Source organism: Passer montanus, unplaced genomic scaffold (assembly GCF_014805655.1).
Source record: "Passer montanus isolate IOZ18808 unplaced genomic scaffold, ASM1480565v1 scaffold125, whole genome shotgun sequence".
Classification (NCBI taxonomy): Eukaryota; Metazoa; Chordata; class Aves; order Passeriformes; family Passeridae; genus Passer; species Passer montanus.
In genome coordinates this window covers 118,736-142,568 of record NW_024359278.1, presented here as the reverse complement: position 1 = coordinate 142,568, position 23,833 = coordinate 118,736, and the positions used below count along the sequence as shown (strand labels likewise).

The 23,833-nt window shown below is 39.2% G+C and overlaps 1 protein-coding gene across 9 annotated transcripts in view; it reads right to left on the bottom strand.

The window, feature by feature from the left end:
• The window catches only part of WDFY3 (WD repeat and FYVE domain containing 3), a 151,377-nt gene that overhangs the window by 31,068 nt on the left and 96,476 nt on the right, over positions 1–23,833 (bottom strand). For 4 of the 9 annotated variants that reach the window (XM_039698437.1, XM_039698430.1, XM_039698433.1 and 1 more), the window contains 18 exons: positions 23,165–23,383; positions 20,870–21,051; positions 19,623–19,854; positions 18,847–19,007; positions 17,547–17,658; positions 16,944–17,134; positions 15,343–15,495; positions 13,718–13,791; positions 13,461–13,622; positions 12,007–12,101; positions 10,641–10,761; positions 9,670–9,887; positions 6,402–6,637; positions 5,049–5,183; positions 3,774–3,953; positions 2,240–2,284; positions 1,561–1,794; positions 92–191 (listed from right to left, as the gene is read on the bottom strand). In XM_039698437.1, the coding sequence (XP_039554371.1) occupies positions 92–191; positions 1,561–1,794; positions 2,240–2,284; positions 3,774–3,953; positions 5,049–5,183; positions 6,402–6,637; positions 9,670–9,887; positions 10,641–10,761; positions 12,007–12,101; positions 13,461–13,622; positions 13,718–13,791; positions 15,343–15,495; positions 16,944–17,134; positions 17,547–17,658; positions 18,847–19,007; positions 19,623–19,854; positions 20,870–21,051; positions 23,165–23,383 (2,850 nt within the window). The remainder of the gene's footprint in view (positions 1–91; positions 192–1,560; positions 1,795–2,239; positions 2,285–3,773; positions 3,954–5,048; positions 5,184–6,401; positions 6,638–9,669; positions 9,888–10,640; positions 10,762–12,006; positions 12,102–13,460; positions 13,623–13,717; positions 13,792–15,342; positions 15,496–16,943; positions 17,135–17,546; positions 17,659–18,846; positions 19,008–19,622; positions 19,855–20,869; positions 21,052–23,164; positions 23,384–23,833) is intronic. The other 5 variants (XM_039698439.1, XM_039698431.1, XM_039698435.1 and 2 more) reach the window with 2 other exon arrangements.

Below are 23,833 nucleotides of genomic sequence, written 5' to 3'. Positions count from 1 at the left end.
CAACAAAACAGAACACCAAAAAAGAAAAAGTCACAGAATCAAAACCTGGTGACCAAATCAATAGACTGACTATTAAACTTTGCTATATTACCCAATAAAACATCAGCTGCAAGTAGGTGGTCCATCACTCCATCCAAAACATATGTCTGAAACTCCTTCTGCTGGGTTCGTGTTGATCTTTCAGGAGAAGCCTAAAACAAGATATTAAAATAATATTACAATAATTAGTATCTCTGAATAAAAGAGTGGGAGAGGGAGGGTGTTCTACATTATTTTCTTTTCTCTCAGCTCCCATGAACTACTTTTTTTTTTTTTCTCTTAACATACTGTCTCAAGTAAAAAGTTTTGGCTTTATCAAAAATCTAAGCATGCACAGCGAGTATATACTGGCTGCATGCAGTCTTGCAGAGCAGGCATTATTCCTTTTTAAATTCAGGAAATTTATCTTCTGTCATTACAGGTACTGGAAAAGAACACATTCTGAAAAGGTACATGAAACTCTCCACTACAAACATATGTTCAACCTGTGATTTCCTCAGTTGACACAAGTCACCTCCTTCACTAAACAATGAGCAAATGGGACAGCGCAAACGTTTAAGTTGCAGAAAGAGAAATAACAGTAAGTTTGGCAGTGTGTACCTACCCAACCCTATTTATGCTAATGACAAGTAACACTGACAAGTGATAACAAGTTAAAAGAGCTGTGAAGAACTGCAGCCACTTGAACATGATCTCAAATATGCCTCCCAGTGTCTGTGGGTAACTGACATCTTCTGACATTTCATTTGTTTTTGCTTTGTGACAGCAAAGAGGTGCCCAACTGCCCTAGGAAATTTGTTACAATATATACAAGCATGCAGGTATGGCCCAAAATTCCTGCTGCTTTCAAAAAAAAAAAAATCAATCAGGGAGACTCAGCAACATGTAAGGTGAGGTAACTAACAGGTAGATCAAGGTGAATAAGAAGTGAATATTTGAAGTACTGTCTGAAGGTGTAGGCAGTTAAACAGTAACTCAACTCCTTACCTCCTTGCCTCACCATTAGCAGGACAATGCTTTCTTCAAGTGTCATGAACTTCAGAAGTTGACTTACAGCAAGATAACACAGTTATTTTGTGAGGTTTTATAGTACATGGCCCCATACGTCTTTTTATCTAACTGACACCATCTATGGCACAATTTCTTTTTATCTCATACAAACAGAACAGAAACCCTAATTTCCTCAGGGGTTTTATATTTTCAACAAAGTCAATACAGATGTCACGGTTGGAAAGGTGTTTAACTACTGAATCATACTCCACAAAATAAAACCCGAGGAAAGCTTCTTATGCTGGTTTTTCAAACCATTAAAGAAAGGTGAACAAGCCACTTTTTATGAAACATTAGTGTTTCTTTTTTTTTCCCCCACTCTTATTTCATGACATTTCTACTGAATCTCAGGTCATCTCTAGCCTAACTTTGTAAGGTAATAGAAGAAAAAACACTTTAGGAAAATCAGATGTCACAACTAAACTCAAATAACAAAACCAAACTAAAACACAAACCACAAAGAAATTCTACCTCTAGTAGAAGGTCTACCAGTGGAGTCTGTTTGCTGGCTGGTGTGAGACAAAGGTTATCAATGATCATCACACGCATGAAGTCAAACACAAACTTCTTGGCAGGGTGGTTGGTCAGGTAAGTCTTGGTGCCCACATTGCAGTATTCTGACTGGCTCCTGTTCATGCCAGAATCAGCTGCAAAGGCTTTAAACTCTTCAGCTGGGGACCCAACTTCATCATCGAGATCAGTGACCTGTAAAAACCAGCACATTAAAACTGTAGAGATCAGCTAATTAATGGCAGTTTCTTTACTTCTCTATTCTTTGCTTGTCTTTCTAAGGGTATTTCACTTCACATTTTGCTTCTTAAGAAGTCTTTTTAGAAAATTATGATGTTCAATTCCCCAGTATGGAAACATCCAGTTTTGGATTCTCAAGGCAAACGATGATCTGGCATGAGTTACATTTCATGCTCCCTGACCAACAGAATTGGATGATTTCTAGATACTTGGCAAAAATAAATGTTCTCATTGAAAAAAAAAAATAGAAAAAACAGAAAAATAAAAGTTTTGAAAAAGTTATTAACTAAAGCATTTAAAATAAAATCAAGACAGAAGCCAACTAAAAAAGGCCATCAAGCTTACATAACATAAAACAAAAAAGGAACTGAGCCTTTTTTTTTTTCTTTTAATACAATACCTTCATCAGAGTGCAGTTATGGGTAAGCCGGTTTCCCAAAAATCTCTAAAAGAAGAAGAAAAAAAAAAAGGGTCTCCACAGCTTTCCCATTTCTGATGAACAGAAACCTTGAAAGGCTAGCTCTTAAAGAGGACTGTAACAGAAGCACAAACAGTAATGAAAGCTGTCAAATCCAGAAGACTGACTCTTTCTATGCAACTCCCGTCCTTAAATGAAAGAGGAGGCAATATGATAATTTCCCTCAACAGGCTTCTTGCATCGCCAGCTTATATGTCAAGTAACCAAATGTTTTGAACATTTGGTCTGCTTTAACAGGAGAGTGTTTTCAAGAAATTAAGAGAAGCCCAAATACATATTCTTTCTATTTTTAATAGCAATCTTAGAAAAGCTGAAAGACCTTTTAAAAAGTTAAGAATGTTCTCTCAAGGCTGAATTTAGATTATAATGTTTTATTGCAGAAATCTGGCTGTGATTCAGATATTTTATCAGGCACTGATTAGTGCTACACATTTGGGCAAACAGAAACACTGGAGGAATAAACCAATTTGGAGTGAGGAGCACCCTCAAACAGCAAAGAGCTCAAGTTGCCAGGCACTACACAGAATTTCAAGGGATCTAGTAGTTAAAGCCTGCTTAGAGACAGAAGGCTCCTCTAAAAACTCTGTACAGGTGAATGCCAAATCAGCTTTACCAGTTTGTAAGTGGAACTTTTTTTTTGAGAGAGCAAACTCCTAGTATGTACTTTAAATGCAAGTTTAACAAAAAAGCAAAAACCCCCATGTCTTTATGAGAGACTCACCAGCAGGCACTGTTAAAAATTGGTCTCCCACTTTTACTGACAACAAAACAATAGCACACCACAAGTTATTATTTCCTGAAGTTTTTTATCACAGTCTCCACAGTTCTAGCATTTGGCAACCTCTAGACAAATTATTCTTCCATGTTCTTAATAAAATTACTTTTAGATGTTGGCTAACAATATTTGTTTTTTTCCTTTCCATTCATATTCTAGAAATAGTATCATTTGCAAATGACACTAGGCTCAAAGAAAACTTCAGCTAGCAATGCAAAGTTTAATTCACACCCTCTCTTGGCTTGAACTCAGTAGTTTCAGGAAATAAAAGAACACTGTTTTGTGGTTAAGCCACAAAAACAGAAATGGGAATGGGAAATGTGAGGAAAAAGAGGTTTTAGGTTTCATCACATCCTCCAGAGCAGAGGACTGACAGCCTCTTTTGCTTGTGTAAATCTGAGCTAGCATTTTTCATACGATTGAAAATAATGTCCACTAGAAAACAAGCAAACTGTCTATTGCCCCTAAAATGCTGCTTCTGATGTCCCTGCATATCAGCTGTCCTGCAGTTTAACACAATCTTCTCTCAGATCCACAACCCAAGTACAAAACATCCAGCTCAGCCCTGATGATGACCTCTTGTGCGAGTAGAGCTTTATCTTGGTATGACTGGTAATTGATAAATCCTCAGAAGTAACACTCATGTGAAAAATAGAAAAGGCAAGCAGCTGGACTTCCTACCATCTCAGAGTATGGTCGGATGTTGAAAGGAAACACTGTTGCTGCCAGCGCACACAGGAACTCGGGACTCATCCACAGGGAAATGAGGTCGGGTACATTGTGATACAAATACCGAAAGAACTGCATCAGGGTGACTGGGTATTCCCGAAGCCAAGAGCCTTCTTCCTCTGACTGCCAGGGCTGGGTGGAGAAACAAACACCAGATTAGCACAGACAGGGCCAACTGAATACTCACTGCAGAAAGGAAGAGCACACTTTCAAGCATGTCTCAAACAGGAGACCACCCACATTTCACAGCACATCATTGACCATAGCTAAAATGTGTGCCCTATCATGTAATGACTCAGAAATACTGGCAAACGTGACCAGACTGAAGCCAACCCAAAATGTGATGGCACAGTTGAACAGGCCTGGTGTCAGCACACAAGACACAGCACATTTCTCTAAGCACGTCTGAAGTGTAGCCAGAGGTGAGGACCAAACACAATGATCGGTCACCAGCAGAGAGATAGAACATGTGACAACAGGAATGGGTACTGCAGCAGGTACACTTGTCCAGAAGATGCTTCTGGACATGTTACCTTGGGAGAAACATGCAAGCAATAGAGCATATCACACACACATGATGATCCAACAGGTGACAACCAAACAAGTGCTGCTTTTCAAGCACTTCAGGAGGCAATTTTCAGCAGATAACACATTCTGACTTCAAGGAAATACATGATTTTCCCACTGAGAAACCAATTTTCCTTACTCTTGACATTAGATTCAAAGATGAGAAGATGACACCTTTCTCTGGCAGTAAATTAATTTCCTCTGGCATGGGGCTATTCATAGTCAGGGACTTCTCTGCATGGGGAAGGTTCATGAAGGAAATCTGCAACTCACATAGCTCTGAGCAGATGGGACACAGAGTCTCAAACATTCTCCCATGATGTTAATCAGGAAAGAAACTGAATTATCTCTGACAAGGACATTGTATCCTTCTGCTTTCTTGTTTTGTTTTAACTGCAGCTAAACAGAAAGCCCAGCCTTTTTGTGGAAAAGCAGTGATAATTTTGTTGCTACTAATATTTCTACAGATACAGGGAAAAAAGTAACAGAGAAAAACCCAAGAAAATTACATTTTGCACCCAAGTATTACGAGACTAACTCACAGCCAATTTTGTCATGATACTAACAAAACTTTGACCTTTCTAATTTGGCTTTTAACCATGTGGAAAACTTGAACAACACAGTATATACTGAAATACAAGCAACATTTCTCATGCTTACAGAATTCAGCATGCTCCTCAGCATTCCCAGTAACAAGAAGGCAGCTTCTGTGCAAACACTGTGTATGGAGGAGGTAACAGTGCCACAGGAGGCAGGAACTCCAAATATGAATGTCCAAATGGAGTCTAAATCAAACTGCAAGAGGTGAAAGAAAAGACAGGAAATTATTCTTTTCTCCTGGGCAATTGTATACTGCTTTTTCTTACAGATACAATATACTCATTTTGCAGTAGATAAAAAAGTAATTGTTTTACATCCTCGAAACTTTATCACCAAATGTTACATGAAGGTCACATGTCACTGAAGAAAATTTTTGTTAACCATGAGCTAATGAAACTGCAACTCTCATCTTCTCACTTTCTTCTCACTTCTCATAAAGTATGTAAATGTTTTGAAACAAAAGAATTGTCAGCACACATGCCACACAATCAACTTAGTTGACTCACATCTAGCAGTAAAACCCACATGGTATCGCGTAGAAAAAAAAAAGAACAACACAAACAAATCAAATTGTATTTTCCAGCAAATTACATAATTACATCAATTAAAAATAAAAAGGAACCAAGTGTCCATCTGTAGCATTAAGAGTGCTACTAAGTAGTTGAATTCAGTTTCAGTTTAATGGTGTCATATTTCAGTGCTGTAGGCAGAGGAGTTTGATGCCTCTACCTCACGGTAGCAGAGTGCTGAATGTGCTGTCAAGTATTTCTCTTGAGAAAAAAGGCAGGCACCTTCTGGTTTGAAAGTTTTACTTTTCAGTTCTCACAGATAAATAACATCTATCTGGAGTGTGTGTGGCTTTATTTCATAAAGCAGTACCCTGGGGTTTTCTAGGACTGTTGTAGGTCATATAATATCTACTCACTTACTTCAAGAAAGCCCAAAATAACCTGTTCAGAATAAGAACAACCAACATTTTTCAGCAACAACTGAGCTGTCTCCCTATAAAACCGCAGAGACTTTCTGAAATAAAAACAATCTTGCTTTGCCTGTAACCTGTGAATTCTCTTTAACACATCAACTGCCCACTCCTTAAACAAAAAAAAACCCACAAAAAAAACACCTCACAACCAAAGCAAGCAAACAAAAGATTATGTTCCCTTCAATGCCCACAGCATGCCAGCTTGAACTAGGGATCTACTTTTCATTTGACCCCAAAATGGACCACAGTGACACCAGTGACAGCTAAGCCATAGCAGGCTGGCTTCTACATACTCCCAACCCAAAGGGCTTAGCACTAAACACCACATCATGACTGTGAGTTGGCTGCAGAGAAGGAGAGAGCCTGGTTAATTCATTATTTTCTTTCATGACAGACAGAATTACATTCACATCTCACTGGATAATCCCTACCTTGGCACCCTGATTACACTGGCTGCTGATGACAGGTGCACTGACCTGCAGGTTTTCAGGCAGTTCAGTGACTGGCTGCTGCAGGAAAAGGGCCATGAGGAGGAAATAGAGTGCAGGCACGTTAGTGTGCTTTGGGAGAAGGGACTGCAGAACGGGGAAGCCTGGGAAGTGACAAGCATCCCGGTTAATCTCCCGCACTGTCGATCTGCCACCAGCACTGCGGCCGACATTGAACCCTACGAGAGAAAACAAGACACAAAGCCAACAGCGTTAAGAGGGTGACACCTGTGTGTCACCATGATCTTTTCTGAAAAATCCTCCTTGCCCAGGATTCTTCTCCTGGTAAGATGAGCAGCCTCAGAGGAAAAGAAAAGCAATATTATCTGATGGCTTCTCCCTGGGTTTTGCTGCTTTGGAGTGTGGTCTGGACATTGCTTACCAACAGGTGCATCTTTGATTGGTTCCACATGAATTGTGCTGACTTAATGTCCAGCCCAGCCCAACTGTGTCAGGACTCTGTTCAGTCACAGGTTTTTATTATTCATTCTTTTCTAGCCTTCTGTCTGTATCTTTTCTCTATAGGTTACTAGAGTTCTAATATATAATGTCTTTTAATATAATATCATAATATAATAAATCCGCCTTCTAAGAATATGGAGTCAGATTCATCTTTTCCCTCGTCCTGAGACCCACACAGCCACAACACCTGTGAGGACCCTTCTTGCTCACCTGGTGAGATTAAAAGGGTACCTTTTTAAAAAGGTACCTCTTCAGAAACTAATGCTGTACAAAACAAATGTGTGCATACAGACTATCACACAACACCATTCTGCTTCAGATGTCTCATTTTTTTAAACAATTAAAAAATAAAGGAAATTACTGCTTTCCAGATGACACTCTTCCATACAGAATGCTTAATATAAATGCTTACACACACACATTAATTTTCTAGCTGTGACCATAATTTCTGGCTTTTAAAACACCCAGGTTTCTGAAAATACGTGTTTTGCTGGCTGAGAGCAAAATATCACCTTAATCTCAGTTACGGATTTATATAATGAAGCAGCAACCCACGATCCATTTAAGTCAATGGGCAGCTAATTGTGTCCAGAGAAGTCTCAAAGGCATCTTATTTCAGGTATTTTGGTAATGATTAATCAGCTGGTAGTAAGCATTAAACAGTCTTATTTTATGTAAGTACTGCCAGAACTACCTTTTGTGATCGTGCTTCTACCTATGTATTTCAACTTCCTACTTAAAGGAAAAAAAAATACACCTGGGTGGCAGAAGCACTTATTTTCAAGCAAGGAAAGAGGCAGGAAGACAGCTCAGTCTCCACATCAGCACTGTGAGCCATTGGTCTGACACTGCCAGTGGTCAGGCGGTTTTTCTGAGGCTCAAATACAGACACACTTTCCACTAGAAACTAACTTTTTAAAGAAAATTTCTATCAGGAATCAGACTAATGAAATCTGTGCTACATAGTTGCAGAAATTCCATCAGTAACCTTCAACAAAAATTCGTAATATTTGGTTTCATGAGAAATCTTGGAGCCAGTATGTTATGATTTCTTAAAAAACACAGCATACAAAAATTAGATAATCTGTCACTATCAGGTTATGAGACTCAAGTTTAAAAATATCTTTTTCACCACAGCTGAGCTTGGATTAATTTAAAGTGATAGTACAATAGGAAAAATAGGGAAATTTGAAAAATGCTTTCAAATGTAATTGTAAATCAAAATCTTACATACAAAGATTTTGTGACTGAAGAAAATGTTTATGCTATTGGACATTTAAAGTACATACTAAATAAAAATGGTCTATTCCCTAAAATACTAATGGTTTTCAAGTTTTTAAAGCACAACCAGGCAAGGGAAATGCACGTGCAAAATTGTTCCTTAAATAAAATAGCAGAACCAGAATAAACCAAACAACAGATGCTTTTTATTTTAACAATAAAATATTTGCATGTGTTTTACAGCTTCTGAAAAACCATTTTCCTTAATCCTCCTAAATCATGGCAATGCCAAGAATCATCCTATGCTCGTAGCTGAATACCCTGAGGGATATATTGTGGGAAACAGTAAAAAGAGAGTTTCCTTTAAGCAAAAAAACCCAAGACACTATATTTGAATTTGATCAAAAATACAAAGCAGAAATAAATATTTTTTTTATTTTTGTATTTTCATTTCAGGAAGAGCCCTCTTCCTGAAGGAAGATCACTTCAACAACACTTCAATTACTTCCTTATAGTAAACCAATTCAGAAAAACTTTTAGTGCAGTAACAGATCATGTACTGCTGCAACACAGACAGGTGGTGGCTCCTTGAACAGTTATTTACAACAATGAAGTACTATTGATACCACTGTTCTGATCTAAAGGCTACTGAGGCTTATGAAAGACCCTCATTTAATGACAATGAGTTTGCACCAGAGCCTGAATAGACTTCATTTGAAAAGTCCTATTTTATTTTGACTGGAAAAGAAAAAAAAACAGGTCAGTGGGAAATTGTCACTACACCTCTCTATAAAGAACTGACAAATGTTATTTCAAACATTTGGATATACATTTCAGACAGCTCAGAGATGCTCAGAATGGATCCTGTAGAACTAAAGCCTTACACACAGTTCTAGGTCACAAGGGGTAACTGAGAGGTCTGATTACCTGGCTAACTGAGGATTAAGAACCTGGAAGAAAAGCCTTTAATAGGAGTGTGCTTGTGTACACAAAAATGCAGGACAGGGTAAGAAAAAGGAATGCTGAGATTATACTGTGAACACAGAAATTACCAAGACAGCAAAAATTCAAATTGGTAAATCTGATGGACACAGCACTCACAAGTCAAAGCAGCCCGCTGAACAATTAATCATTAAAAGTAAACAAACAAGCAAATTTTACTGAATCTTTATTAGCTGTGTGCATAAAGTGCTGCTCTATGCTTCCTTTGCACATAGCTCAGCCATGCCTGCCCACGGGACACACTTAACATTACCCTGATGGTAAGACAAAAAAACAATTAGCTACATATGATGCACCAAAACTGAACTACAATGACATCTTTGTCATGTCAGCTAAGGGGAGCTTTGTAAAACCACTCCCTTTTGCCTAGGAAATGTTAACTCTTGCTTGTAAGAAAAATGAAGTGCAGAAGTATCTGATGGCAGCACAGACAAGAGTAACAGAAAGGCCTCAGCCAGACATCACCCCCACAATAACCCATAGTTCAACACCCTCCCTGCAATCCCTGAGGGGCTGAGATGCTTACCTAACACAGTCCCAATCTTATTGGTCAGGACAGAATCTGTCTGATCCAGCCAGCCTCCACCGCTGAGACCCTCCTTAAACTTCATAAGGATGGACTGATTGCTCAACAGGACCACGAGAATTCGCATGGCTGCCGTGACTGTAGTGGAATGAAGATGTTCTTCCATAAACATCATAATCCAATCGAAACCCAGTGTCTTGACCAGTTCTTCACAAGCCCTAAGTGAAGGGGAAAAAAGAAAGTCACATTTTACAGCATTTAGTTTCCTACTAGACAGCAAAAATCAATCTCCTCCACTGCAGAGCAAACCTTAAGAGCAAATTCTTAGTTAAGTTTGCTACAAACAAGTAATATCACTTATCAAGTCTTTATAAGAAACAGGCAATGTGCATTTGTTTAGAAGAAAGGAAGGACCAAATACAGTTCCTGGGACTAATTCCGTTGCATCAGATTTCTCCAATTGCTGCTTTTGATAACAAATATGGAATTCTGAACTGAAATCAGCTTGTTAAACAAGAAGTTTTCACGTCTTCTTAATGAATTAGTATTGAAAAATGAAGGAAGATTGTTTCTTTCTTTGTTTTAATTATAGGAAGAGTTACTTGGGAACATCTGAAAGAGTTTTTTGCAATTCTAAGGGGCATTCTAGGGTTGACAATATTAAGGATAACGCCTACCGAAGCCTCTGGATCTCTGCCCAATGAGAAGCTGACTATCCTACTTCTCTAAAATCAAGTTTTCTCTTTGACAGATTTTTTTTCTATAGGCACACATGAAGTTGAGAGAAAACAACAAAATTAATACTATATAAATTTCTACCTGAGAGTAATTCAGCGACATCCACATAAATCATTCATCATATCCTATTAAATGATGCAATTCAGCTAGTGATTTGAAGGGAGGCTCTATAATTCTTCCCCTTGAAATAAAATACTATCTTTTCTTTGCCTCAAGGGTTTTTTTGTACTTACTGCAAATTAACAGTTGTCTTTTCTTTAGATGTATATAGAAGTTTCAGAAGGATATCTAAAAGCCTGTTCCGCAATAGAATAAGATTAGCTGAAACAAGTCCTCCAAAATCATCCTCTGATCCTAAATATTGAATAAAACCAAACAAAAAAAGAGGCAAAATCAAAATTTTGCAACTTGGGCACTTTAAAGGCTATTCATAAATTCCATACATAAGCAAATACAACGCGACCTCCCACTCAGGCTCCAAGAAAGCTGTGCTAAAGTGCAAGCAGCCTGTAATATGGTGCTGAGAAACATCTGGTGCCTCCTTACCACTGTCCCACAGACTTTGGGCAGCTTGAAGAACAAAAGGAATTTAAAAGGAACACGTGAGGCACAGGAAGGTAATGATGAATCCCACCGGACCATGGAATGGTTTGGGTTGAAAGAAACCTTGAAGATCATCAAGTTCCTACCCCCCCTGCCATGGGCAGGGACACCTTCCACTGGACTTCCTCTGTTTGCTCAGTGCCTCATCCAAACTGGCCTTGAACACACCCAGGGATGGGGCATCCATACCTTCTCTGAGCAATCTGTGCCAGTGCTTCACCACCCTCACAGTAAGGAATTTATTCCATATATCCAATCTCAAACAACTCTCTTTCAGTTTGAAGCCATTCTCCCTCATCTTATCACTACATGCTCATGTGAAAAGTCCCTCTCTAGAATGTGCAGACTGCCAAACCCCGTTTTTTGTGACACCAAACATAACTAACTGTAAAAGAAGAAACATCTCTCTCACTTGTCCCTCTGCACCAGCATATTCCCAAGAGATGTAGAAACAGAGGTTCTTTGGACAATCCTATTTATTTGGCTGACATCCACTGAAGGACTAAAACATTTCTGTTCAGGGAGACTGAGTGAAAATGCAATTGCACGAGGTAAATAAGTGTAGAAATTGTCTCAAATCAGTTCAATGTAAGAATTACTGAAGGATGGTAACATTTCTTTTTTTGCCTAAGAAAGTTACTAGGCAGTCTTTCACTTCTTTCACACCTGGAGGGTTGATGCACCTAGCAACCAGTTGTTTGTTTGGGTTATTTTCCTCCTTTTCCCACAAAGAAGCAGAAATACACAACTGATTGGAAGGAGCAAGTGGAAGAAAGAGAACAAAACCACACAGTGTTAAATGAAGGAAACAAAAAACCAGAAGTGTTTTGCTCTGCTTTGCACTCAATACTGAAAACTAAAGCCTCACTAACTGGCAGCCAGGTTACAACAATATTGCAACATTGTTAATTCCACAATTTATACATTTTTTTTGTATTCAAGCACAGAAGAGACCGTAATGTATTTTATTCTACTGCTTCTACTCTCAACACTTACCACTATCAAGCTTTTCTTCATTGTTAATTTCCATGACCACAAATTTCTCACAGACTGCAAATGTAGGTAAAGTGGAAGAGATGAACTGTCCAAACCTTGATGGATACAGAAAAAACATCACTCATTGATATGACAGATGCACTCTCATCTATCAATAATTCACTTAAATATAAAACCATGACACCAGTGACAGGGAGATACCCAAAAATGTTGGCTTCCTCACATCTGAAGATTGAGGAAAATGGTCTTCATTTAAAGTTACTAGCCAAAACACAAATTAATTTGTAATAATTACTAGAATACTTGCAGACAAGTCTGCAGGAAAGGAACCCTGAAAATGCTAGGATTCAGGATTTGAACTGGGAGATACCGCTGCGTCCTAGTAAAAGGAACACCTCAAGTTAAAGGAGAACAAAACATTATTCTCAACCTCTTACAGCTGAACAATTATTACATCAAAACAGTGGTAACTCAACTCTGGAAGAACATTTATGCCTATAGCTTGAGGTTATGTAACACAGGGTCATGGTTTTCCATGACAAGACGCCGATGTACCACTCCAAGCAAGGAGATGCAATGTATTTCTCTTTCCTCTGCAGCTAATCTGAAATGGCCCCTAGCGAGTGCAACTTTTCCCAAGTTATGCAACATTTTTCATTCTTTATTTCCAGGAAGGAGAACAGGGAACACTGGTCTACAATCTATTCTGTAACCATTTAAGCATAAAATCAATAGATTTATTCTTGAATCATTTTTTGTCCTGTACAATTAAAACAAAGACAGGTAAGATGCTCAGGTTGAAGCTTCCGATAATAGTACTTCTTTAATAGTACTTAAAAGTAAGGAGCTGGAAACATGACCACACATATGCAAAGAGCTCCCAAACTCCAAAATATCTTATCCATTTCTATTATAATGAAATAAGAGATGAAAAAATCAAGTTATCAAGGAGTTAAACTATACTTAAAGCATTTCAAATACTCCCGTGCACACGAATTGCAGTAACTAGTGTAATTTTCATCAGTCAGAATTAGTAGCACTATATCTGACAGCCTTAAATACCTTTTTATACAGTGATGATTAAGAAAAAATCTGGAACTAAACCTTGCATTCTAGATAGTAATCAAAATTGAATTTTAACCAGAAATATCTTTTTAGCCTATATTCAGTGGTATTCAGGAGGAGTGCTTAGCACTTTACATGAACAAAAGGGGCTGCTCAGCACCTTCACTTTTCACTGGTAGAACATTAAACCAGTTTGGCCAGATACAAATTGAAAATCATATGCAAATCAAGGCTTTAACATATTCCTAATGTCTAGTTCAATGTAGCTGATAAAGGAAAAAAAAAATCAGTACGTGAATATTCCATGTCACACACTCCTCAGCAGTACGACCATGAAGTACTTTTGACCAAGGTAACAGAACCAAGAAAATGATCCAGGTGTGGGCTACCTGAGCAGGTCATAGCTGCTGGGGAAGCCCTGAAGTAGAAAGCTCAGCACGTTGCTAATCGCAGCAATAGTGGGCTGGGACAGGGACATGTCTCGAAGAGTCAGCAGCAGTCTTGGGATGAGCTGGAATTCCCTCATTAACTTCGCATTCTTTGCTGCTTCACTGGAAGAAGAAATGAGATGGCCATTTAAAATTCGAGTTCTCTACATATCACCTAATCCTGTAAATCCCACTACTAGGCTTGCAGCAGTTCGTACCTTGACTCAGTGAGGAGCTCAATGAAGTGCTCAAATAATGACAGATGAAGCTCATAGGGCGCATGAAGCCAGACCTGAAATACAGAAAAAAAGCATTTTTTTGTACACAAATTGACTTGTAGGTTAAAAACAAGCATTAATAAATAAAATAATTCATATATATGACTGTTTACCTGGGCATGAAGAACCACACACCAGTTCAAAAAATATTCTCTGCAAGGGTACTATGCTGAAAACTTATAAAGGGATCTAGACAAAAGGTCACACACCTTTGTCTTTTTGTACAAACTTTAAACAGACAGTGCAATGACTCCAAAGGAGCTATTGGGATTTACAAGGCTGTGTTAAATTTATTTCATTTAGGTGAAGGTTTATGTATTCATAAAATTAACTTACTACCACCTTCTTCCAAGATTTAACTCAAGGTTTTCCCTGATTTTTATTTTTTAGCCAGCATTGCCTGCACTTAAATTATTTAGATTCTTTACCAAAACCCCCAAAATATCAATTGTTCAATCAATAGAAGTGATAGAAGACATAAAAGCCAGAAAGCTCACAGCTACAGCTGCAAATCTTAAAACTGATTTGCTATTGAACTAAGCACAATTAATATTTGTGCTCTGGAGTATAAAACTGGCTTAAATGAAAAAGATTTCCAGTTTTTGCTTTTCTCCTAATCTTATAATTTAAAATGATGAGAACAAATCTTTTAGTTTCCCTGTTCTTCATGAGTAAGAACATCTAATTTATCCAAATTAAGTGAAATGATTGGGTCACTGATTTCTGAATAAAGTAAGTAATTAAAACAATCAAAAATCTGAAAAAACAATAGCCAAAATTTAAGACTTTCTTTTTAAATAATGTTTCCAGGAGTGCTTTGAAATACTCAAATAGACATCTAAAAAAAGGAAATGGTTAAGTTTATTAAGTCATTTGTGCAAAACTGACTTCAATATTAAGTCAGCAACTTACAGCTGGCTTAGCAGTGGTAGTAGGGTTTTTACTTACTTACTTTAAAATGCACACAAATCAGAATTCTGTTAGTCAGTCTATGTCAGGTACAGATGATGCCAAAGGAGCACCTACTAAAGGGTAAGTTCTGGAATCTTTTATCAGCCTCTACTGCATTAGCCCTTCCCTCTGAAATTTGCTACTTTCCTTACTTTAACACAACATTTAAGTATTTCATAGGTCATACAAACAGAATTTTAACTCCCTTACTAATAACCTTGCAGGAGATAAAGTGATTCCCATGTGCTATGCTGAAAGTTTACCTTCTACTTTTATTTTCAGGGCACTTTTCATGCCTTGATATATGTACTGCAGTAGAACACACAGGTGAAAAGAAATTGAGGAACAGAAAACTACAGAATGTTGACTTTTAAACCAGCAAAAAGCAGAAAGACCTGTGGCACCCATCCATTTTTTCTGCAGTGATTCAAGCCATTTCAGCAGGAAAAGTTACCAATAATCTTGCTGCTCACCTGCTTTACTGTACTATATAAAAATCAGATGTTCTGTATAACAGCCTAATTTGCTACTGTTGAATATTTAAGGTACAGTATCAGCATCTGACTTAATCACTATCCAGCATTATAATCACTCTTCTGTGCAGCTCTACATACTTCAAAATCACAGAGCAGGTCCTGGAAGGCAGCAGAATTTGGGATAATGGATGTCTCGTGTCCGCTGTCAACAGTTCCCACCAAGGAAAAGGTCAGGTGCAGTATGTGGCTGTTCAGAAGGGAACGCTTCTTCTTTAACAGCATTGCCAGCAGCTTGAACAAATAAACAGAAAAGGAATTAGTCCTGTGAGCACACTGCAGTGCTGTCTAAGCATGCCAGAGAACAGATGAAATGCCTGTGCCCCTTTTGAGAAGGCCTTTAAAGTATGTCTGCTGGTTGATACTCTTGATGAAAGAGTTTGAAAGTTCATTACAAAAGTAGCATATCCAGGACACCCTCTAGCTCATAAAACATCTGTTTACAGCACAGATAGGATCTAGGCCCTGAGGATTAGGGACACACACACCGCTCTCAGCTCTCTGGCAGTCAGTTTAAGACAGCACATCCTCAAGCAGTTGTGCTCCTGGACACGAAACATGGACATGGCAGACAAATGGAGCAGGCCTAGAGCACTGCATGCCCAAATGAGAGGTATTCTGGCAACTGAAAAAACGTAACATAAATATGAATAAGCCTTTTTTTTTCTTGCTACAGTTTGTTCTCCTAGGCATGACTGCAGTCCCCACTTCTGCTCTAACGTATAATCTGGGCTGGGAAAGAACCATTTGCCAGATTTACTGCTATAGTCTCTTTTCTTCTGAAGCAAACTTGTTTAAACACTCAACATCCTGGCCTGTTCAGCTTTACCATCCTCACTGAAACACTAAAGAAACACAAATTTCTGGGAATCTCCCTCAAACCACACTATTTGCTGATGTCAATACAAGTGGAATGTAAGGTCATTTGTGATGCTCCACTGACTACTCATGGTACAAGGACACTGTCTAGACTTGTTTGGCCACAGTGAGCCAAGGTCTGCACCAGGCTCTTTGGAATGATACGTTTTGATGCAAATGCACCAGGCACTAGCATTTCAAGGTTTGCAACTACACAGCCCAAACCACAGAACTCTTCATTTCAGTAAAGCAGCCTCTGTGAGAAACATAAAATGCACTGCTCATGTGAAGACCTTTTTGAATCGGTCAACCAATCCTTCTGCATAAGTGATTGCCTTTTCCCCATCCCAGTGGAGAATTAAAGTCTTCAGCTTGAAAGGAAACAGCATCACTAACTACAAAATCCATGCAGTCTCCTTAAAAGGATGCTTCTAGGAGTTGACTTGTTTGGGTTTTTTAATGTACCCTTATCCTCTCTGCTGCTGGCACATCAGAGACACAAGCTCCTGGGCCTGCAGGGCTGGGCTCAAAATCACAAGAAAAGACTCATTTAAGTACGACAGTTGTGCTCTTCTGTGATGCTACTGAAGGCTCAGTTTCAGCAATGCAGCTAAATGTGCACAAGGGCTTAGCAAAAAACTTTTCACCCTCTCCTTTAAAAGACATCGTAAATAATTCATCTATGCTAATTAACCAAGAACTCAAGAAATTTCTAAAGAGAAACTTGGGTTACAACACAACAAGAGATTTCCATGGGAACTGTGATGACAAACAGTGAAATTCAATTCAATCAGCCTAGTCTGTTTTAAGACATTCTTACATACCTGATAACCTTTGATTCTTTCCATCTCTTTGCTGGCCAATGGATTGCTCTTTACCACACAGACCAAAGCTTTCACAGCTGCATACAACCCTTCCACATCTGATGCCATGGCTACAAGTCCCAAAATAGCAGCAGCCCCACCAATGTACTGTAGTGTAGTGGCAACAGGTTTGGGGACAAATGTTCTTACTCCTGAGCACAGACAGAAAAAATGAATTAATATATTCAAATCAAATTTTTGCAAGAAATAATTGTGAAAATGTGAAAGCACTTTTTATTTTAGCATTACTTGAATTATAAAATAATGTTACTAGAAGAATTATGACACCTTAGAAGAGGATGTGAAGGAAATATAGAACAATAGTTTATGACCTAAGGTAAAGTAATTGAATATATTTTCATAATAATGAATCATAAACTGAAGCAAGCATCCCATGTGAGCAAAAAAAAAGATAATAGTATATCCATAAAATATAAAAATGTTCAATAAATACAATGCGCCATTAACACTCATCAGTCACATGATTTAACTTATAGACCTAAGTTCTTACTGACAAGTAAATAATGACTTTAAAGCATAGTAATTCTTAAGTGATCAACTCACCCAAATACCCTATCAAAGCTGCACCAATGGAGCGTGCTGGTCCATTCAAATGCCCTGCTGAGTTATGCAGAAGCTTCACAGGTGTGGCATTTTCATGAGAAGAAATTGCCAGCTAAAGAAAACAAGAAAAAAACCAGCAGGGATTGAAGGGAAGAGGTTACTTTTATGCAAGCCTAAAATTCATAACTTACAAATTTCCCTTTTGCAATCAGGAGTAACATGCAACAAACCCAGATAAAGCCTTTCCTTTCAGGCTTTCCTCCATCCCTGTGATCATCTTGGGGGTCTTCCCTGGACTCACTCCAACAGGTCCATGTCTTTCTTGTGCTGGGGACCCCAGAGCTGCAGGCAGGGTCTTCACCAAGAATGCAGCACTGCAGGTGGGGTCTCACCAGGGCAGAGGGGCAGAATCCCCTCCCTCACCTGCTGCCCATGGTGCTTTGGATGTAGCCCAGGACATGTCTGGCTTTCTGGGCTGAGTGCTCATAGCTGGGTCATGTCCAGCCCCTCTTCCACCAGCACCTCCAAGTTCTTCTCAGCAGGACTGCCCTCAATCTGCTCATCCCCAGGCTGGACTGATAGCAAGGATTGCCCTTACCCAGGTGCAGCACCTTGTACTTGGTGTTGTTAAACCTCATGAGCTTCCAATTGGCTCACTTCTCTGGGCCCTAGAACTCATCTAGATGCCACTGGATGGAATCCTGTCCTTAAAGTGTGCCAATAGCCCCACTCAGTTTAGTTTCATCAGTGAATGTGCTGAGGGTGCACTTGATCCTTCTCTGTCATTAATGAAGGCATTAAATAATACTGGTCCCTACATGGACTCCTGAGGGACAGCACTTGTCACCAATTTCCACTGGGACTCTGAGCCATCGACCATTACCCAGTAGATGCAACTGTCCAATCACTTTCTCAAACATCTTAACAGCCCACCCATTGAATCCATCTTTCTCCAATTTAGAGAGAAAGAGGTAATGGGGGGCTTTGTCAAAGGCTTTACAGCAGTGCAAATAAATCACATCTGTAACCCTTTCCTTGTCCACTGATGCAGTCACCCCATCACAGAAGGCCCCAAGGTTGGCCATCTAGTGCCTAGAGAAGCTGTGAGTTCTCAGTTCCTGGAAGCATTCAAGATCAGGCTGGAATGCACTTTGAGCAATCTGACACAGTGAAAGTTGTCCTTGCCCACAAGAGGGGCAAGAGACTAGATTGTTCCTGGCTGCATTGAGCAAATTGTCTTGAAGGAAGTTGAAAGAAAGGAAGAAGTCATACACATTTACTGACTGATTTCCCAACATACCTGTTTGGCAATAGCTTTACTATCCAACTTGTTGTAAACTTTCCTTATTTTTGCCACTGTAAATGAAGAAACTGACAGTGCATAGAGACCAAAGGAGACCTTCTCTTCTGGTACCAAAGATACCGGCGATGGATTGATTCCTTCAGACTTCGAATCTTTACCTTAAAGACAAAATAGAAATTCCTTTCATTGATGGCGTCGTTTTTTCTTTTAATTTGAACAGTAAAACCTTAAGCAACTCACACTGCAGAATAGGTATAAAAAAAAGATTTTGCAAACAGCTGAGATGTGATATTGTCCAGCCTAAAGGCTGTAAACATCCCTTCCCTTCTGAAGGAAAACAAAGCAATCAAAAGCCAGACAAGCATTTGGTAAATCTGCATCTTTGCCTGTGACAAATGGCTTTTTACTACAGTTTGATAGGAAAGCTGCCTTGGAATGGTATGAGAGATGCAAGATTCAAAGAGAATATATAACCATATGTTTAAAATTTTGTATCCTTTCTGATTTCACTTTCTACAGATAAATATCGCATACAGTAGGAATAATGACTTTTCCAACTGGTTTAAAACCAAAGCGAGGAATACAAGCACTTCTACTATATCTCAGCACAAGAATTTAGATTCCTATTATCCTCTACAAGAGCAGCTACTAATCTTCTTCCTGTGAAGAGCAAGCTTTTCCTCCCTGTTCCTGCATACTCTCTCACCTCTTCTGCCACAAAGATTCCAGCACAGCTAGCCCAAGCTACCAGGAGCCACCTGGCCCGTACTTACATGGAACATAAACTGCTTGGAAGCTCCCGACATAGTTGGGTCCCAGCTCATAGATGGTGCTGACCCCTGGGGCGGGCAGCACCTCCTCCAGGAAGTGCGTGGGGCCCAGGCGCCACACCAGGGAGGAGAGCTGGCGCTGCGCGAGCGGCGTGCCGATGTACGCGTACACTGTGCTCACCACGGGGGGGTTGGCAGAGCCCGAGCCACTGGGGCTGCTGTGGATGTAGTGAAGCTGTGAGGGAGCAAAACAAGTCAGTGAGGGAGCAAGGGTACCGTGACGAGATCAGAAATTTTGTCCAGAAATGGTTTTGCAAGGCATGGGAGGTATCAAATGATTGCTATGTAATGAAGGGCATTCTTACACTGTAATGAACTAGACTGTGAAGAACATTAAAAAGAAAGGAAATGTGAAGACCAGAAGTGGCTATCAAAAGATGAAGGTGTGTATGGAAACACAGGAGAACATGAGAATTCTGTGTCTAAAGAAGCTCTATCTTGATTCTAAAGACATGGTGCTCGAAGTAGTGTTGTTTCTCCTTTCCCAGCCTTTGGAAATTACACCATTTCAAGCTCAAGCACAAACGCAATGAACTAAATTCAGCAAGACTTTTCAAATAATTAAACAAATACACAAGTAAGATCCTGGCCAATATATACAGACAAGAACAACCTCACAGGCTTTTTTCTACTTACATTGTAAAAATCCTGCTGGTAGCTATTAAATGTAGTCATGTATAGCCAGAGAGATGGCCAAACAGACCATCTTATGTAATAATACTTATGTATTACAGCTGTCAGCATAACAACATACTGTAGTCCCCCTCTTGCAAAAGGAATACTGAGAAGTAAACTTTGATAATCAACATGTTGTTTTACCTACAGCAGTACAGTAACATTAGCTAGTTTAACCCCACACCTGCCAGCTGTCAAATGATGTTTGGATATCTGTTACAGCTTGGGAATACTGTGTGCACAGTGGAGAGGTCCACAGTGCTTTTCACTGCTCTCTGCAGTTTCTTCCACCTAACAATGAGGTATTGACCTTTGCAAATAAATGTGGTGTTTGCTTGTTGTTTTTTGTTTTGCTGCTTGGGTTGGGTTTTTTTCCTATTCTGTTGGGGATGGCCACCTTTTAGACGGGGTGGTGGTGGTTGATTTTGCTCTTTTTTCTTGCAAGGTTTTTTTATTGCACAGAGAAAAAAAATCACTCCAACCAGTAAAAATGAGAATTGCAAGATTTATTTCACCTTGACAGTGTTAACAAGCTGTCCATCGAGGTAGAGTGCAGCTGTGCTGTTCTTCAGCATGCCTTTACTCATGACCAGAACTAGGTGATGCCACTGGCCTTCCACAATAAGGTCACCGCAGCGGAAACGGGCACAACAGGGAAGAATTTCATAAAATGATGATTCCTCACTGAAGTCATCAACTAAAGGAAAAGCACAGTTAGTGGGCACCAGCAGAAATGTTACAAGAGCTTAAAAATCTCAGGATATATTCAGACTTTTGACAATTGTATTTTACTTCTCACTTTCTCCCCTCCCTTTGAAATTTTAGCTGGAATTACTAGTTGGCACAAGTTTTTACTTTCTCATGCCGCCATGCAAGTTACAGAAGGATCTTTTGTAGTTTTCCTAAAGAAGCTTCTACAGCAGCAGTCACCAAGAACCAACAGATGCGTCCCCAAACCCAAAGAGGTATTTTTCACCTTTCTCACACTGTGAAGAAGATGATACCCATGTTCCCAGACTTTTTATTCCCACTTCTGCATCACAAAAATGACCCTTACTCAAAAGCTGTCCCAATAGGAAAAAAAAAAAGAAAGAAAGAAAGATAAAAAATATTCCCCAAAACCCAGGAAACGTATCAACGATGAACTTTTCAGATCTCTCTTCATTTTTTCACACTGAAGGAAAAGAAACCATTAATCCTCTTACTACAACAGCTGCCTGCACAGGGAGAACACTCATTTCTTTAGAACCAGCACAAGGAAAATGTTAAAAGCAGAGTATTTAGAACTAACATTCAGATACAAAAATAATCTCAAGTTCTTTTATGTAGCCTAACATCTCTGAGCACAATTCTTGCTCTCAATAAGGGTCCTCAAATCACCCCATTTATTCTTACAAGAGACTGTCAGCACTTCCATTCCCTGTGTTGTGCACAACACTTCCAGTCTCAGTTCTTCAGGTCCCTACCTGCTCAGCACTCAACAACAGTATACCATCAACTATGATTTAGACACTTGGGTATCACTTGAGTGAAGCAAAGTGTCCTGGTTGAAGTGAAAAACAGTCTTTATAGTCAGAAACCTTCAGATCTTCCCTGAAAAGCCTTTTCAAATCCCATCTCTTTCAGGGAGTTTGATTGGTGCTCACTAAACTAAAAGCATATGAACTATAGCTTCAGTGCAGGCTAAAGCAATTAGTGTGGAGATTAATTTGCTTCATTCTCTAAGAATTTGGTCCTTAGAAAAAAGCACTGTCAGTATCTTTGTAATTTAGGACGTTTAACTCCTACTTTACACTGTGGCTTTTCAGCTCTCAAGTTTCAGGTTTTGAACTTCACTTCTACTAAGAGAGAGTGCTGCAGTTAATGATGTGAATGTCTGCTTACAGATTATTCCTTATTTTCATGGTAACAGTCCTCTTAGTTGTTTGTGGGAGGCTTTTAAAATAACAATTTTATATAATCTTTATCAGTGCTGCTTACTCAAAAAGTAAAGACCAGAAGCAGGACCAGGTTTTTGAAAACCATTTGGGCTGGTCTGGTGAAGAGCAAAGCCTGAAACACATGCAGAAGGCTGCCCTGCTCCTCTCAGCTCCTCCATGGACTCAGTGTGTAACAGCCTGTCAAAACCAACCACTCTGATGGAGGACAAGGCTGGAGACAGGAGACAGCTCATCCTCAAGTCCCTGAATGCACTGGTAGCTCTTCTCTAGCAAATTTATTGGTATCACCAGCTTCACTTAGATCTTCACTACACCTCCTGTAACCCCTCCTTTGGTCACAGACACTGAATGGAGATACAAACTGCTTCTGAAAACTGACCACAGCATTAAAACATGAAGTGAATAACTGCTTGCCCTCAAAAATCCCTCCAGTACTGGCACTATCCAGACTGAAAAAGCCTTCAACCTATTAGTTTACTATTTCCAAACTTCTTCAAAGCAAAGACAGTTAGAATTTGCACCTCAAGACCTCAAGAGATGATGTCTAAAACGAATGACACAAGATAAATCAAAGTCAAAACCTTTCAAAATCAATTATGTAATCTCTCCCCTGAATACGTATTACCTGGGGTTTTGGGAAAAAAAATTTCTTTTATATATAAGCATCGAATCTTCTTTGGAAATTACAAAAGCTCCATAAATTAATGTTTATATTTTGCATTTTTCCATTGTCAAAAAATCAGGAACTGGTGAAGTAGCAACAGAAGTTCTAGCATGTACAATTCTTCTGGATAATGAGTTTAAAATAAACTTGCCATTGTATCCCTATAACACTGTCAGCATTAGCTGATGACATGGCACAACTCTTACCATAATTCTGAAGCAATTCTTCTTTAGTTGAAACAATCAGTGAGCGATCTTTTGCCGAGAGGACAATGGCAAGGCAGACGTAATGCTGCTCCGAGGAGTTCGCACGCCGCACTACAGTGAGGAGTCTCACTGGGTGGTTATTGGGAGGTGTACTAAAATGTTCAATACAAAACCAAGTTGAGTAGCTTAAACCAGATGGTGGCGGGAAAAACCTTTCACCTAAAAATAAAAAGAAAGCCCATTACAGAGCTGCAGTTCAGATACTTGATGCTGCTCCTTTTTTCAAATCAGCTCTGCTAATACTGGCTGTATTTTCTCAGATCCTGATTTTCTCAGATCCTGAAGAAGCCTCTGTTATGGGAATATCTCTCTACCACATACATCTCACCTCCACTTAATATCCCAGGATGCTCCCACTAGTTCTATCTTACTGCAGTAAGCCTTCACCTTAGTTTTTAGACTTAGCTACTTGTTTAACTAAGTGACCACGTTCAATTAATTCCACAGCTTTTAATTAAGCATTCCAGGTTCCTGTAGGGTGAATAATCCTCAACAACATGTAAAAGTGATTGCAAACAATTTAGATGGGGCTTTTGTGTTGCTTTGTGCAACTACACCTGTAATAAATGCAGTCAAGGATTCAGCAGAACAAAGTCACAAGTACGGCAT